At 66.8% G+C, this 12,849-nt stretch overlaps 1 protein-coding gene across 7 annotated transcripts; it reads right to left on the reverse strand.

Annotated features, from left to right (window-relative positions):
- Positions 1 to 253: 253 nt before the first annotated feature.
- Positions 254 to 11,683, reverse strand: TCIRG1 (T cell immune regulator 1, ATPase H+ transporting V0 subunit a3). Of its 7 annotated transcripts, XM_049642064.1 has the most exons (21): positions 11,583 to 11,637; positions 10,519 to 10,733; positions 9,067 to 9,187; positions 8,614 to 8,692; positions 7,734 to 7,954; positions 7,548 to 7,633; positions 6,902 to 7,028; positions 6,738 to 6,820; positions 6,485 to 6,578; positions 6,193 to 6,405; positions 5,522 to 5,666; positions 3,189 to 3,328; positions 2,936 to 3,093; positions 2,760 to 2,850; positions 2,084 to 2,202; positions 1,780 to 1,993; positions 1,377 to 1,505; positions 1,129 to 1,233; positions 932 to 1,049; positions 504 to 681; positions 254 to 404 (listed from the first exon to the last, which is right to left on the reverse strand). In XM_049642064.1, exons 3-21 carry the CDS (start codon positions 9,181 to 9,183, stop codon positions 326 to 328), a joined length of 2,496 nt encoding a protein of 831 aa, XP_049498021.1. In that variant the 5' UTR covers positions 9,184 to 9,187; positions 10,519 to 10,733; positions 11,583 to 11,637; the 3' UTR covers positions 254 to 325. The 7 variants fall into 7 exon arrangements, with proteins under 7 accessions (XP_049498021.1, XP_049498005.1, XP_049498048.1 ...); XM_049642048.1 differs by lacking the exon at positions 10,519 to 10,733 and having other exon boundaries at positions 11,583 to 11,664; XM_049642091.1 differs by lacking the exons at positions 6,485 to 6,578; positions 10,519 to 10,733 and adding an exon at positions 10,413 to 10,477 and having other exon boundaries at positions 11,583 to 11,651.
- Positions 11,684 to 12,849: the final 1,166 nt, after the last annotated feature.

Below are 12,849 nucleotides of genomic sequence, written 5' to 3' on the forward strand. Positions count from 1 at the left end.
CTCTGGGATTACTGCAGATGTGCCGTGGGGCCTCTCCCCAACTTCTCAAGGCTCTAGATCCCACACCAGGGCCTCCCACCCCGCTGTACCCCGCACCAACCTCAGCTGCAAAGGAGGGGACGAAGGAGACGAGCGTAAAGCAGGGTGCGGGGCCCACGACACCGGGAGCCCCGTGGGGGTGGGACCGGCGCGAGCCCAGAGCCCGGCCCTGCCTGCCCAGCCCCCGGCACCGCAGACAGGACTGACACGCAGGTCCCAGTCCTACATCTTTATTTCTTGTCTCCGGAGCTAAGGGCAGGGACCGCGGTGCGGCCACAGACAGACACTAGCCCTCCTCTGAAGCGAAGGTGAAGGGGCTCAGCTTGTAGCCAGTGCCTGAGTAGAACTTGTTCTGAAACTCCACCCTGGGGGTGAGCAGGGGAGAGCCCGTGAGGGGAAGGCCCTGGCCCTCGCGCTGCGCCCCCCCACCCCCCGCCCCGGGGCCGGCCAGGCGGGCCTCTCACCAGTGCAGCCGCAGCGCGTGCAGGAAGGCCGAGAGCCCCTCCATCACCAGCAGGATAGCCACGGTCAGCGCGGCGAAGGCGGCGAAGACGGGGACCAGCGCCACGGCTGCCACGCCCAACTTGCGGCCCAGGCCCAGGCCCGAGCGCATCACCATGGCCCACAGGACCTCCGACAGCTCTGGGGGGGTCGGGGAGGCAGCAGTGGGGGCCAGGGCCGAGGGGGAGCCCGCCCAGCCCCCCCGCGGCAGCCCGCCTTCCTGTGGAGCCGGTGGGGGGGATCTCCTCCAACATCCTCCCTTTACAGAGGGGACACGGAGGCCCGGAGAAGTGACCCGCCCAGGCCACCCAGCCGGCAGCTCTGAGCGGCAGAGGCAGCCAGGACTCGAGCCGCGGCCGGCCAGCCCTCCCGCCGCGACCGGGTCACTCACGGGCGTGGGCCAAGCTCAAGGCCCAGAGGCGCAGGTAAGAGGCCGTGTTGGAGATGCAGCCCAGGCAGAACTCGATGGTGTGGATGGCCTGGTGCATCAACACCTCGGACAGGACAAACTGAGGGGCGGGCAGCTGTGAGGGGCGGGCCGGGCGGCGGCCGGCACCCCACACGCACACCCGGGGAGACCACACCCACCTCGGCCGCCTCTCCGTCCTCCGGGCACCCCGCTTTCTCCTCATCAGGGCCCCGGCCGGCCACGGATGCATCGGAGGAGTCCAGAATCTCGGACTTGTCCTCATCCTGGGGGTGGGGAGCAGGTGGCATGAGCAGGGACGGGGCCCGGGCCGCCGCCGCCGCCCGCTCGCAGCCCCTCGGAAGCCGAGAGGAGGCCGGGGTGGGGTCAAACCTCCCGGCAGCCCCCCCCCCCCCCCCGCCCCCCCTACCGGCTGTCGGCCAGCGGGCCCCCTCTGCGAGCGGCTGCGGTGCCGCCAGCGCAGGAACAGCGGCGTGCCGAGCAGCAGGACGGGCACCATGACCAGGGCCAGGATCACCAGTGCTGACTGCACCGCTTCCTGCGGGGGAGGGGGTCCCGGTCACCGGCCCTCTCTGAGCCGCGCCGCGCACCCAGCACCGGGCCCGGAGAGCCTGCGGCCGGCCCCTCCCCCGGGGACGTGGCTCCGCAAGGAGTCCTCGGAGGGGGGAAGCTTCCAGCACCCACTGCGCCGGCCCTCCTTCCACCTCCCCGGCTCCCCGGCGGAGGGAGGCCTGACTCGCGTCCCCGATTCTCGGATGAGGCTCCCAGTGGCCCCGTAGCGGGTGTGGGCCGGCACCCCCGCGCCTGCGCACCTGCCCGTGGAAGAGGGGCTGGTTGGTGGGGCTGCGGGAGAAGAGGAACATGTTGATGAAGTGGATGAGGATGCTGGGGGCCGAGGCAGCCCTGGCGGCGTAATCTTGCAGCCACTTGTAGACGACGAGGAAGACCAGGTAGCCGAACAGCCCCAGCAGGAAGACCAGCTCCGGCAGGGTCTCTAGGAGCAGCCGGTGCCACTGGCCGAAGTGCCTGCGCCGGGAGAAGGGCGGGGTCGCCGGGTCACCCACCCGGCCGCCCGGCCCCGCCTGCCCCGGTGTCCCCCGGAGCCCGGGCCCTCACACGTGGTTGAAGACTCCCAGGACCACCCCGAAGGTCATGTGGGTGACCCCTAGGATGACGGACATCTTCATCTTGAAGGAGTTGAGGAAGCTCAGGTGGTTGACGGCCAGGCTCCAGATCTGGGGTGGCAGGAGGGACGGGTGTCACGCGGGGGGCTCCCCGCCCGAGTCCCTCAGCAGCCCGTCTGCCCCCGTGGGGCCTCGGCACGTCTGTGGCCCACCTGCCCGCTGTGGGGCAGCAGAGGGGAATGGCCCCGACCCCAGCTCTTCCTAGCTAGGGGACACTGAGCCTGTGATCCCTGTGCCTCTGCTTCCTCATCTGCGAAATGGGGACGGTGCTGATGGGGTTGTCTAAACATCCCATCACGTCACGTCAAGAGCACGGAACGGTGCCCGGCGCAGCAGGCCAAGAACGAGCCGAGGGCCGCCCTTACTACCATACGCTTCTCTGCTTTCTGAAGCCAGGGGAGCCCCCTCGTCCTTCCGGACCCCCACACCTCCTGCACCGGCACCAGGCCCGGCACTCGGGAGGGGCTCGGCGAGCATGGCTGAAGGGCGGGGGCAGGGGGTCACGTCAGGTTCAAGGTTGGGTCAGGGTCAGCGGAGGAGCCCCGGCCCGGCCCTCCCACCTGCCCGCACCCCCCCCCCCCCCCCCGTGGCAAGTGGCAGGGACTCACGGGGTCGATGCCGAAGGGGTAGGGTCCCAGGAAGACGCCGCTGACGTTGGGGTCCAGGGCGAGCAGCGGGTGCTGGGCCAGGAACGCGTCACTGTGGCAACAGTACGGGGTGGGCGGGGGCTGCGGGGGGCGGGGGCGGGGGGGGGGGGGGCTGCGGCGCGGCGGCCCGGCCTCACCTCCAGTCTGACTGGGTGGCCATGGCCGCCACGCTCCAGCCGGAGGAGAAGATAGCAGTGGCGCGGCTGAAGCACTCGTTGTAAATGAAGCCGGTGTAGACGGAGAACAGGCCCATGAGCAGGAGCAGGTAGCGGCCGCTGAAGAAGGTCTGCCAGATCTGGGGATGGGGTGGGGGGGGGTGCCGTGAGGGACCGCCCCGGGCCCCCAACCCACGGGGGCACCGTGGGTTGGGCCCCCCGGGCCGGCCCTCACCTCGTTCTGCGCCGACTTCACGGCCGGCCGGTTCTCCGTGAGCACCATGGCCAAGGCGAAGAGGAACATGAGCAGCCCGTGGCCCACGTCGCCGAACATTACGGCAAAGAGGAAGGGGAAGGTGATGATGGTGTAGGGTGCTGCGGGCAGAGGGGCCAGGCGGTCAGCCAGGACCCCCAGGGACAGGCCCCGGGACCCCAGGAAACGGGGAGGGGTGCTGGCGAGGCAGGGGCGCCAGGCCGTGTGTCTGCGTTCCAGAGCCCTGGCTGTGTGACGGCGGGCTAGTGACTTAACCTCTCTGAACCTCCGTTCCGACATCTATAAACTGGAGGTTCAATACTGCTGCTTCGTAGAGCTGCTGCCCATGAGTTTATCAGGGCAGTACTGGTGGGCCGCAGCACTCGAGGGAAACCGGGTCCTGCTGCTGTTAAGAGAGCTGCAAGCATACACTCGGAAAGAACAGAGAGCCCGGTGGCGGTCCTGACCCACACATGGCAAGTTCCGGAAGGCCCAGCTGGTCGCTTAACCTCTGAGGTCTCACTCTCCCTTCAGCGAAATGGGAAAAACCCCTAACGGGCGTTACGAGGACCACAACGCACATCCCTGTGAGGAGTGGAGTCGTGTCCCTTCCAAAATGATACACTGGAGTCCTAACCCCCAGTCCCTCAGAAAGTGGCCTTAATTTGGAGGTAGGGTCTCTACAGACATGATCAAGGGAAAAGGAGATCAGCAGAACAGGCCCTACCCCGCTAGGAACGGCGTCCCGATAAAAGGGGGGAAACTTGGGGGCGCCTGGGTGGCTCAGCCGGCTAAGCGTCCGACTCTGGATTTCGGCTCGAGTCACGATCTCGCGGTTTGTGAGTTTGAGCCCCGCGTCCGGCTCTGTGCTGACAGCGTGGAGTGCTTGGGATTCCCCCCCCCCGCCCCCCCACCTCTTCCCTGCTCATGCTCATGCTCTTTCAAAATAGACTTTAAAAATTGGGGGGGGGGGGCGGATTCGGACACAGATGCATTCCGTGGGAGAGTGCCGCTTAAACGTGAGGGTGGCCGTCTCCAAGCCAAGCACGGAAGTCGGCCTGGAACGGAGTCCCCGTCAGAAGGAAGCGGCCCTGCGGACACCGGGATCTCGGACTTCCAGCCTCTGGACTGGGAGACGAGAAGTACCCGTGGTTTAAGCCCCCACCTGTGTGCTTTGCTGCACCAGCCCTGGCGGACTGATCCCCCCCAAAGTGACTGCTCCGAGAGCTGGGGGCATTTTGTCAACTGGCCGCCTGGTGGTCAGGCTGCCCTAGCTGGACTGGCCTCTGCTAACACGGAGGAGCTGTGAGCACGCGAGACGGGAGGGGCCCAGGTCGAGCTCCAGGATGCTGACCCCGCGGGACGGCAGGCCCCGAAGGACTACATGCGGCCCTGATTACCGTTCACTCGGTTCCATTCTCACGTCCTGCCCGGGCCACCTTGGGGGGGGGTCCCAGCACCCTGCCTCTAGCCCCCTGGGTGAGGCAGGACCCTTCCTTGGCCAATTACTAAGTCCTCTCCAAAAACGGGTCCCACCGTGGTTCGCCTCCTACACCCATTCTTTGGGCTCAGAGACCCACCGTGGTCCCCACCCGGTGACACGGGGGCCGCTGGGCCACTGGCTACACTGCAGCCAGCGGGCTGCAGGGAGAGCCGTGTCTGGGGGAGAAGAACCAGGCAGGTGACAGACCAGGTGCCCCAGGAGTGCAGAGGGGGCTGGGGAGGGAGGAGAGCCAGCCCCCTGTGGCCCCCCCCCCCCACCGACTCCCAGCCCTCAGTTTTCCCCCCTGCCCCTGCGGTCCCTGACTGGTTTCTCCCAGGAGCACCTCTCTTTAATTGAGTCCCCACCTCAGGGTGTGTTCATGGGAGAGCCCGACGGCCCCCAATTCACGCTTCTCACAAACACGGTGCGGCCTAAAAGCGCATCAGTGGGCCGGCTAACTCTGGCCTCAAGGACTGCTGCCCTGCGATCTGATGACGGGCAGCCTTCCCAGCACCGCTCTGAGGGCCGAACTATGCGTCCCATTTTACAGATGTGGAAACTGACGCTCAGAGAAACGAAGAAATGTGCCAAGTTAAGTGGGACCTCAAACCTGAGCTGTTTCTACGGCAAAACCTGTTCTTTGCACAGCCCCGCGCTGGACCCCTCGTAAGCCTCGCTAGGGGGCTTGCTGGGGATAAACACAAAGTTCCCACGCGGCCTCCCCTTGCCCCCCACCCCCACCCCCACCCCGGAATGCTGGGAGTGTGCTTCTCAACCTAAGAGGGCGGGACGGGCCCAGTGGGGAGACACCGCGGGGCTCCATGGCTCTCACCGGGATTGACCTCCTGGTAGCGGCCCACGCCGTAGGCGTCCACGATGCCTTGGAAGCTGGCCGTGAAGCAGTTGGTGCGGATGAGCGTGGGGGGCATGTCCCGGCAGGGGATGCGGTGAACCACGGCACTCACCCCTGCCTCGCTCTGGGGCACCGGGTGGACAGACAGAGGGATGAGACGGAGGGCGGGGACCTTCAGGGACCCTTTGACACGCCCAGCCAGACCCGGCTGGAGAGGTGGGGCTCCCTGGGCAGGCCCCTGGGAGACTCGGGACCGCTCCTCCCCTCTGTGAGAGAGGACGACCAGCCCCACCCGCCCCAACCGCGGGAGATCCAGGGAGAGCCTGAGATGAGCTGACCCAGGAGAGGGAGCCCCATCGCTACATGTGAGAGCCGACGGGGCGCCAGCAGACGGCCGTGACACCCATTTCACGGATGCGTAGCCCCAGGCTCCCTCCGACGGCCCAAGATCCCCCGGGCCAGGGCCTGCTGAGCTGGCCTCCAGGGTGCTCTGGCCCGTCCCAAGGCTTCTACGACCTCGGGATGGCCGAGGCCATCAGGGCAGCCTCCCCGGAGGAAGGCGGGGGGGGGGGGGGGGGGGGGGCAAGGCACGGCACCGGGAACAGGCACCCGCCTGGCAGGGGGGGAGGTGGGAGACCCGCCGCACTCACCGAGCTGTCCTGCAGCGCCTGCTGTAGGGTGGGCAGGTCGCGCGCGGCACACCAGCCCTCGGCGATGAGGCACTTGTGCGTGGCGCTCACGCTGCACTGGTTGAGGGCCAGGTACACGGCCTTCATCTTGCGGATCTGCACCTGCCAGGGCGGCAGCAGCTGCTGCACGCGGGCCAGCACCTGGCTCAGGAAGCGTTCCGTCTCCCCCAGGACCTGCGGCCGGCGCGGGGTGGGGGTTAGGAGGGGCAGGGGTGCGGCGGGCGGGGCGTCCAGCCTGGCCCCCAGCGCCCACCTCCTGCAGCTCGTGGCTCTGCTGCTGCACCTGCTGCAGGGCCCCGAGGCGGCCCTCCTCGTGCTCCGCGTAAGGAAAGATGTGGCAGTGGAAGCTGGCAGGGAGGAGGGGTGACGTGAGGGGAGGCCCGGGGGGCTCTGGCTGGGCAGAGGCGGAGTAATGGGGCAGAGCGGGGGACAGGGTGGTGACAGGCAGGGGCCTGGGCACAAGCGCGGCGGGCGCCCGGCCCCCCCCCCCCCCCCCCCGATCTCACCAGTCCGTGATCTTGCGGATCTTCTGCCCTATCTGCTCGCCCCAGTAGGAGATGAGGAAGGTCATCCACGTCGAAGGCTCGCCCTGCGGGAGGGGGGCCCACTGTACCTGCGGTCCTGGCCCCGCCCGGGACGCACCCCCAGCCCGGGCCTCCCCGGCCCTCACCGTCACGGGGTCCTCTAGCTGTTGTTCTGTCTCCCGGAAGCTGGCGATAAGGAAGCCACGACAGGCCCTCCAGAGCAGGCGTTCGAGGGCGGCGGCCTTGGAGGGCTCCACGGCACCTGCCACAAAGCTGCCGGGCCGGCCGGGCTGGGGGGGGGCCGCCCCAGCTTCCCCCTACCTAGCCCCGGCCAGGCCCCCTGTTCAGGACAGTCTGCCAGGCACGGTGCCCTGCTCCCAGGGAGAAGGCCGGAGCCTCCCCACCCCGGCAGGGCCCAGAAGAGGAGAACCCGGGGCGCCTGGGTGGCTCAGTCGGCTGGGCATCCGACTTCGGCTCAGGTCGCGATCTCACGGTCCGTGAGTTCGAGCCCCGCGTCGGGCTCTGTGCCGACAGCTCGGAGCCTGGAGCCTGCTTGGGATTCTGTGTCTCCCTCTCTCTCTGCCCCTCCCCCACCCACACTCTGTTTCTCTCTCTCTCAAAAATAAATAAACATTTAAAAAAAAACAAAAAGAGGAGAACCCGCCCCGAGCCAGGGAAATTCTGGGCCAGAAGGAGGAGGCCGGGGGGCAATCTGAGGGTGGGCGAGGAGAGCACCGGACAAGGAGTCCGTCAGGGCCTCCGGCTGAAAAGCTTGAAGCGCCCCTTACTCACTTGACTCTCAGGTCCTGGTGTGGGCCCCCGGGGGGCTGGAGCAGGGGGATCCTTTCCGAGGGCCCGTCGGCGTGGGTGGCTGCCAACTGGGAGCCGAGAGGCACCGTGAGCCCCGCGACCGGACGGGGGCCTGGCACCCCCAGCCCCACGCGAGCCTCCCCGCCTCCTCCCCGGGCTGGAGCTGACCGGCGGGCCGTGGCCCTGGCCCAGCACGGCAGCGTGGAGCCACAGCTGGTGCAGCTGGACCTGCAGGGATTGCTGGTTGCCCCGCACGTCCCGGAGCTCCTGTGCCAGGCGGTCCGTCTCCTCCTGGATGCGCAGCAGGTCCCGGGGCGGGGGCGCGGGCAGCCTCCCCTCCGGCCGGGGCAGCACGTGCCCGGCCCGCCGCACCTCCTCCTGCAGGAACACTGGGTGCGGGGGGTCGGGCGTCGGGGGAGGCCGTCCGGGGGCCAACACCGGCTAATGGCCACCGTTAGCCGAGGGCTGCCTGATGTCTAGGGGGTCCCGAATGCCGCCCCAAACTCCGCTGGCCACCAGCTAGTCGATTCACTGGATCCGAGACCCCCAGAAAAACCCCAGGCCAAGCCTGTATCTCCTCCCAAGCATGTGTGGACTGCTTGCCCGCTCCAGGGCCCTGGCCACGGCCCCCGCCCAGGGCCTGGGCCCCGCAGTGGTGGTCCAGGGCAGGGGTCCCTCTTGTCCGGGTTAAAGAAGCAGCAGCTCCTTGGGGCACCTGCCCCTGGATACTGGCCTCTGCCCACCCCAGTCCATCTGTAGCAAAGAAAGCTCTGTCTGAGCCCCTCCCCTGCTTAGAAACCATGGTGGTTCCCAGCAACCACTGGATGAGTTCCTAGGCCCTCACGCGGTATTCGAGGTCTCTTCCAAGCCCCATTGTCAAGAACCCCCCCACAGACCCCAGCTGCCCTATCCTGGCTCTGCAGGGCCTGGCCTGGACCTCTCTTCTCTGCCTTCCACCTGGGGCACCAGGACTCTTCCTTTCAGGCCAAGCTCGACTGGCACCTCCTCCAGGAAGCCTGCCTGGGATGTGGGCCTGGGGCCAACTCACAGAAGGTTTTCTCCAACTCCTCGCAGCGTCGAACATCCCCCACGAAGCGTCTCTGGAAGGCGCTCACCGAGGCATTGAGCTGTGGTCGCCGCACAGAGGCGTCAGTTTTCTGGGGAGGGGGCCGGGGAGGTCCCCACCCAAGGGCCCAGGCTTGGCTCTCTACAGGCCATGGCTGCCTCCCTCTCCCCCCGCCAAAAGGTGTGAGGACACCATGAACCTCCAGATGCCCAGCTGGAGACGGACCAGGCTCTGCGTGCCCCGGGGACGGTGTGACGGGGCCCAGGAGGCGAGATGGCCTCAGCCGTGCGTAAGGCTGGCCTTTCAGGGAGCAGAGGACCTACGGCAGAGGCTGCTGGGATTCAGGCACAGCCAGGGGCCGTGTGGGGGTGGCGTCGCACCATCTAGGATGCCTAAGGACAAGCCCCGCCCCCACGCGCGTCCGGCCCCACTCACGTCTCTGAACTCCACGAGACCCAGCTCGCCAAGCTGGCTCACGCAGGTATAGGCAGCAGAGGTGGGCAGGAAGAGTTGCACCAGCACGACCTCCTCGCTCCGGAACATGGAGCCCATGGTCCTGTGGGACGGGCAGGGGGTGAGGGCTCAGTCGGCGGGGACCACAGACGGCTCCCCGTCAAGTAGGCATTCCGTCCGCCGCGGCTCAATCCATGGAAGGTCCCGCTACCAACCCCATCTGACAGACGGGGAGACTGAGGCCTGGGGAGCCTCAAAGCGGTGCTGAGGTCACACAGGAAATAAGCGTGCAACTGGGAGCGGACTGACCTCACGGCCTGAGCCACAGCCCGACCTCACTCCAGCTCTTTCCCAGCGGGCTCTGCCCTGTCCCGGACACCCACCCCTGACCGCTGGTGGCACCGGCTCTTCTCACACTTGCCCTCTGCTCCCACTGTCCCTCCTCTGTGGCCTGCCCTCACCTGGGATCCTGATCACCCTCGGCGCCCCAGGCCAAGGGTCACCTCCAGCGGCCGGCCTCCTAAGTGCCACGGCCCTCGCTGGCCATGAGCCCTTGTCCTTCTACACCACGGAGCGCCCATCCGTGACCCAGACACCCAGCACTGAGGTTGGGCCTGTCCCCACAGGCAGCTGGAGCCCTGCTCCCTCCCTGAGGTGTCTGGGTGTGTGCTGAGGGGGTGGGGTCTCCGCCGGCTCCCCTCACTGAGGCCCGAGATGCCTGGCGGCAGACATGCCCCTGAGGCCCGGACTGCTTGGCAGCTGCAGTCTACACAGGGGCGGAACAGCCTCCCAGGTGTCGAAATCCACAAAATGAAACTGGAAACTGACACGGGCAGGAAGGGCCCGCCGGGCCCTGCCCAAATGCCGAGGGAGGAGGCCCCGCAGATGCCCTGGCCCACAAGCCAGGACTCCATGGCCCCTGCTCTGGGGGCCCAGGGCCAGCCACTTCCCCTCTGTGGGACTCAGTCTCCTTTAGCTCCCAAACGGTGGGGGAAGGGGACAGACACGAGTGAGGTCCCCAACTGAGAGGGTGACCAACTGGCACCAAAGGCCCTGCCGGCTGTCTGGGCCGGTTGGGGCCAGCCCAGCTGGTCACTTCCGCCCCCCGGGGCCTGGGTTACTTCAGTCTAATGAGGGAATGCAGCCCCGGCCCCAGCCTGGAAGAGGAGAAAAGGCTGAGAGGCAGCCCGAGGCCGCAGAAGCGTTGGGCCCTGGACAGGGAAGGGTGGGCAGGAGGGGCTGGGTTCCATCCCCAGAAGGCCGGGGACCAGGGTTCAGAGCCCTGCCCAAACTGTGACTGGCTGTGTGACCTTGGGGGAGTCTCTCACCCTCTCTGGACTTTCACTTCCTCTTTGGGTAAATGGGACTTGGCCAGCCCCAGGAGACACAGGACCTGGGTAGGGAGTAAAAATAATGAGAGTTTACCCACACTACCTCTAAGCCTAACGGCAATCCTGGGGGGAGAGGACCCCGTAGGCCTGTTTTACAGACGGGTCAATGCACGTGGAGAGTTGAGGTCTGGGATCAGGTGGTCAGCAGGTGGCCGAGCCAGGCAGGAGCCCGGCCCTGGGGCTGCGGGTCTGGAAGTCCCAGTGCACAATATGTGCTCAGAGGAAATATGTGTTCTCTGCCCTGAGCACCCTGAAAGGCTGGAGGGTTGTAGGGAACCAGGTCTGGGGATCCAAGGGTCCAGCGGCCCCACGCTGCACCCTTCACTCACAGGGCCTCACCCTCGGCAATTCCCTTGGCGACAAGGACAAGCTGGGGTGGGCCCGGTGTGTAGGGAGCTGGTCAGACCCCTCCCCCACATTTTAGGACTCCACTGGCTCACCCCTTCCCCCCATCCTCCCTGGCCCCTACCCAAGCCAGGGGCCACCCCAGTCCCTTTGATGGAGCAAATGAAGTTTCCTCAGTTCTGTGGCCTTCAGGGTCCAGGCTGCAGCCCTCTCCTCACTCTATGTCCCCTCCTTCTGGTCCCTCAGGGACTGAGGCCAAGGCCAACTCCAGGAACCCCCAGATGTCTCCTCTAAGCCCCTGACCCAGGGATGAAAGCTGGACTGGAGGGGAGGGCCTGAGGCCTCTTCTCTTCCAGACCGGTAGGCTCTGGAGCTGGAGTGACCCTATTTGCCTCTAGCTCTCCCTCTTTGTAGTTGGGTGGGCCTTAATTTCCTCATCTGTAGAATGGGTCCCGCCCGCCGAGGAAGATGCCACAGAGAAAGCTCTGAGCGCCACCAGCGCGCCACCAGGCCCAGCGGAGTTGGGCTCAGTAGTTAGTGGCTGTTAACTCCCCATCTTCCTCTTCCTCTTCTCTTTCCCCCTCCTCCTCCTCGCCACTGTGGCCCCCACCAAGGCCTGACACCCGGCGGGCGGGCCGGCAGACTGAGTCTCATCCACTGATCCAGCTGGGTGGGGGTTCCAAGATCCCCTTCCGGGCGCAGGGCGAAGCGAGGGTGGCAGACTGGGCTGCGGGCCCTGCAGACCCCTGCCGGGGCACTCACCCCCGGGCCAGCAGCACGCGGCGCCCCTCGGCTCTGCGCTCGGCTCCCGGCACTGCGCTCCCCGCCGTGGCGCCCACGCAACTCACTTTCCCCGGCGGGCGGGCGGGGCCGCGAGGGGCGGGACCACGGAAGCCCCGCCCCGCCCCGTCCCGTCCGGGCCCCGCAGTCCCCACCCGGAGTCCCGCGAGCCGCTGGAAAGGTCGCCGGGCTCCGGCTGCGACCCCGCCCGCCCTAACTTCCTGAGGGACCATTGGAGGAGTGTGCCGAGGGGCCCAGAGACCAGAGCGCGGACACAGACCAGCGCCGACCGCGCACGCCTACGTGGCCCGGGGTGCGGGGAGGCGTCCGGGGATAGGGCATGGGACGTCCCCCCACCTCCCCCAACCTAGAGGCCTATGGCTGAAGGTCTCTCATGAGACCACAGTTGCACCGGATCCTTCCACCTTCCTGCCCCTGACCACCCGGGGTAGGGACCTAAGCTCCAGGCCCAGTGCTCTGTGCCCTTGGGTAGGTGCTCACCCTCCCTGGGCCTTTTTCCTCAATGGCAACAGGACATGGAGGGCCAGGCCATGTTATGTCCTTCCACTCAGGGCTGGACACCCAATGTTAGCTGTCGCCCCCCCCCCCCCTGCAGCCGGGGGCGCCCTGGAGACTTTGGTCCTGCCCCAGCACCCCTGAGCTGAGGTTCACACCTGCCCAGCTGCCTGCACTTTGAACGGGCCAGGACCATACCCAGCGGGGACAGGAGGTGCAAGGGGCCCCTCAACTCGAGTGATCCTTGAATCCCACATGGCAAGGTCCTCTGAGGGGTGGAGTGGTGGGCAAATGGAGCCCCAGAGCTGGGGGTGGAAAGTACAGCCAAGGTCAGTGTCCTCTGAAAAGTGGGGGCCCCCATCCTGGGGCACTGTAGGTCTATTTCCAGGGTGGGGAGGACCCCTCAACACAACCAAACAGCACCAATGGGGGCCTCAGGTCAATACCTCCTGGTGCAGGGGAGACCAGGACCCCACTGTTACAAAATGGCATTAGAGGTGCATGTGCATGCACACACACACACACACACACACACACACACACACACAGACACACACGCAGTTTCTGACAAGTCAGAAGGGGGTAGAACCCAGTCCGGAGCTGGATAGCCTGACCCAATTTTTTTTTTTAATTAGAGAGAGAGCAAGAGAGCGGGAGGGGGGGGCAGAGACAGAATCTCAAGCAGGCTTCACGCTCAACACGGAGCCTGACACAGGGGTCGACCCCGTGACCT

The sequence above is a fragment of the Panthera uncia genome, chromosome D1, assembly GCF_023721935.1.
Source record: "Panthera uncia isolate 11264 chromosome D1, Puncia_PCG_1.0, whole genome shotgun sequence".
Lineage (NCBI taxonomy): Eukaryota > Metazoa > Chordata > Mammalia > Carnivora > Felidae > Panthera > Panthera uncia.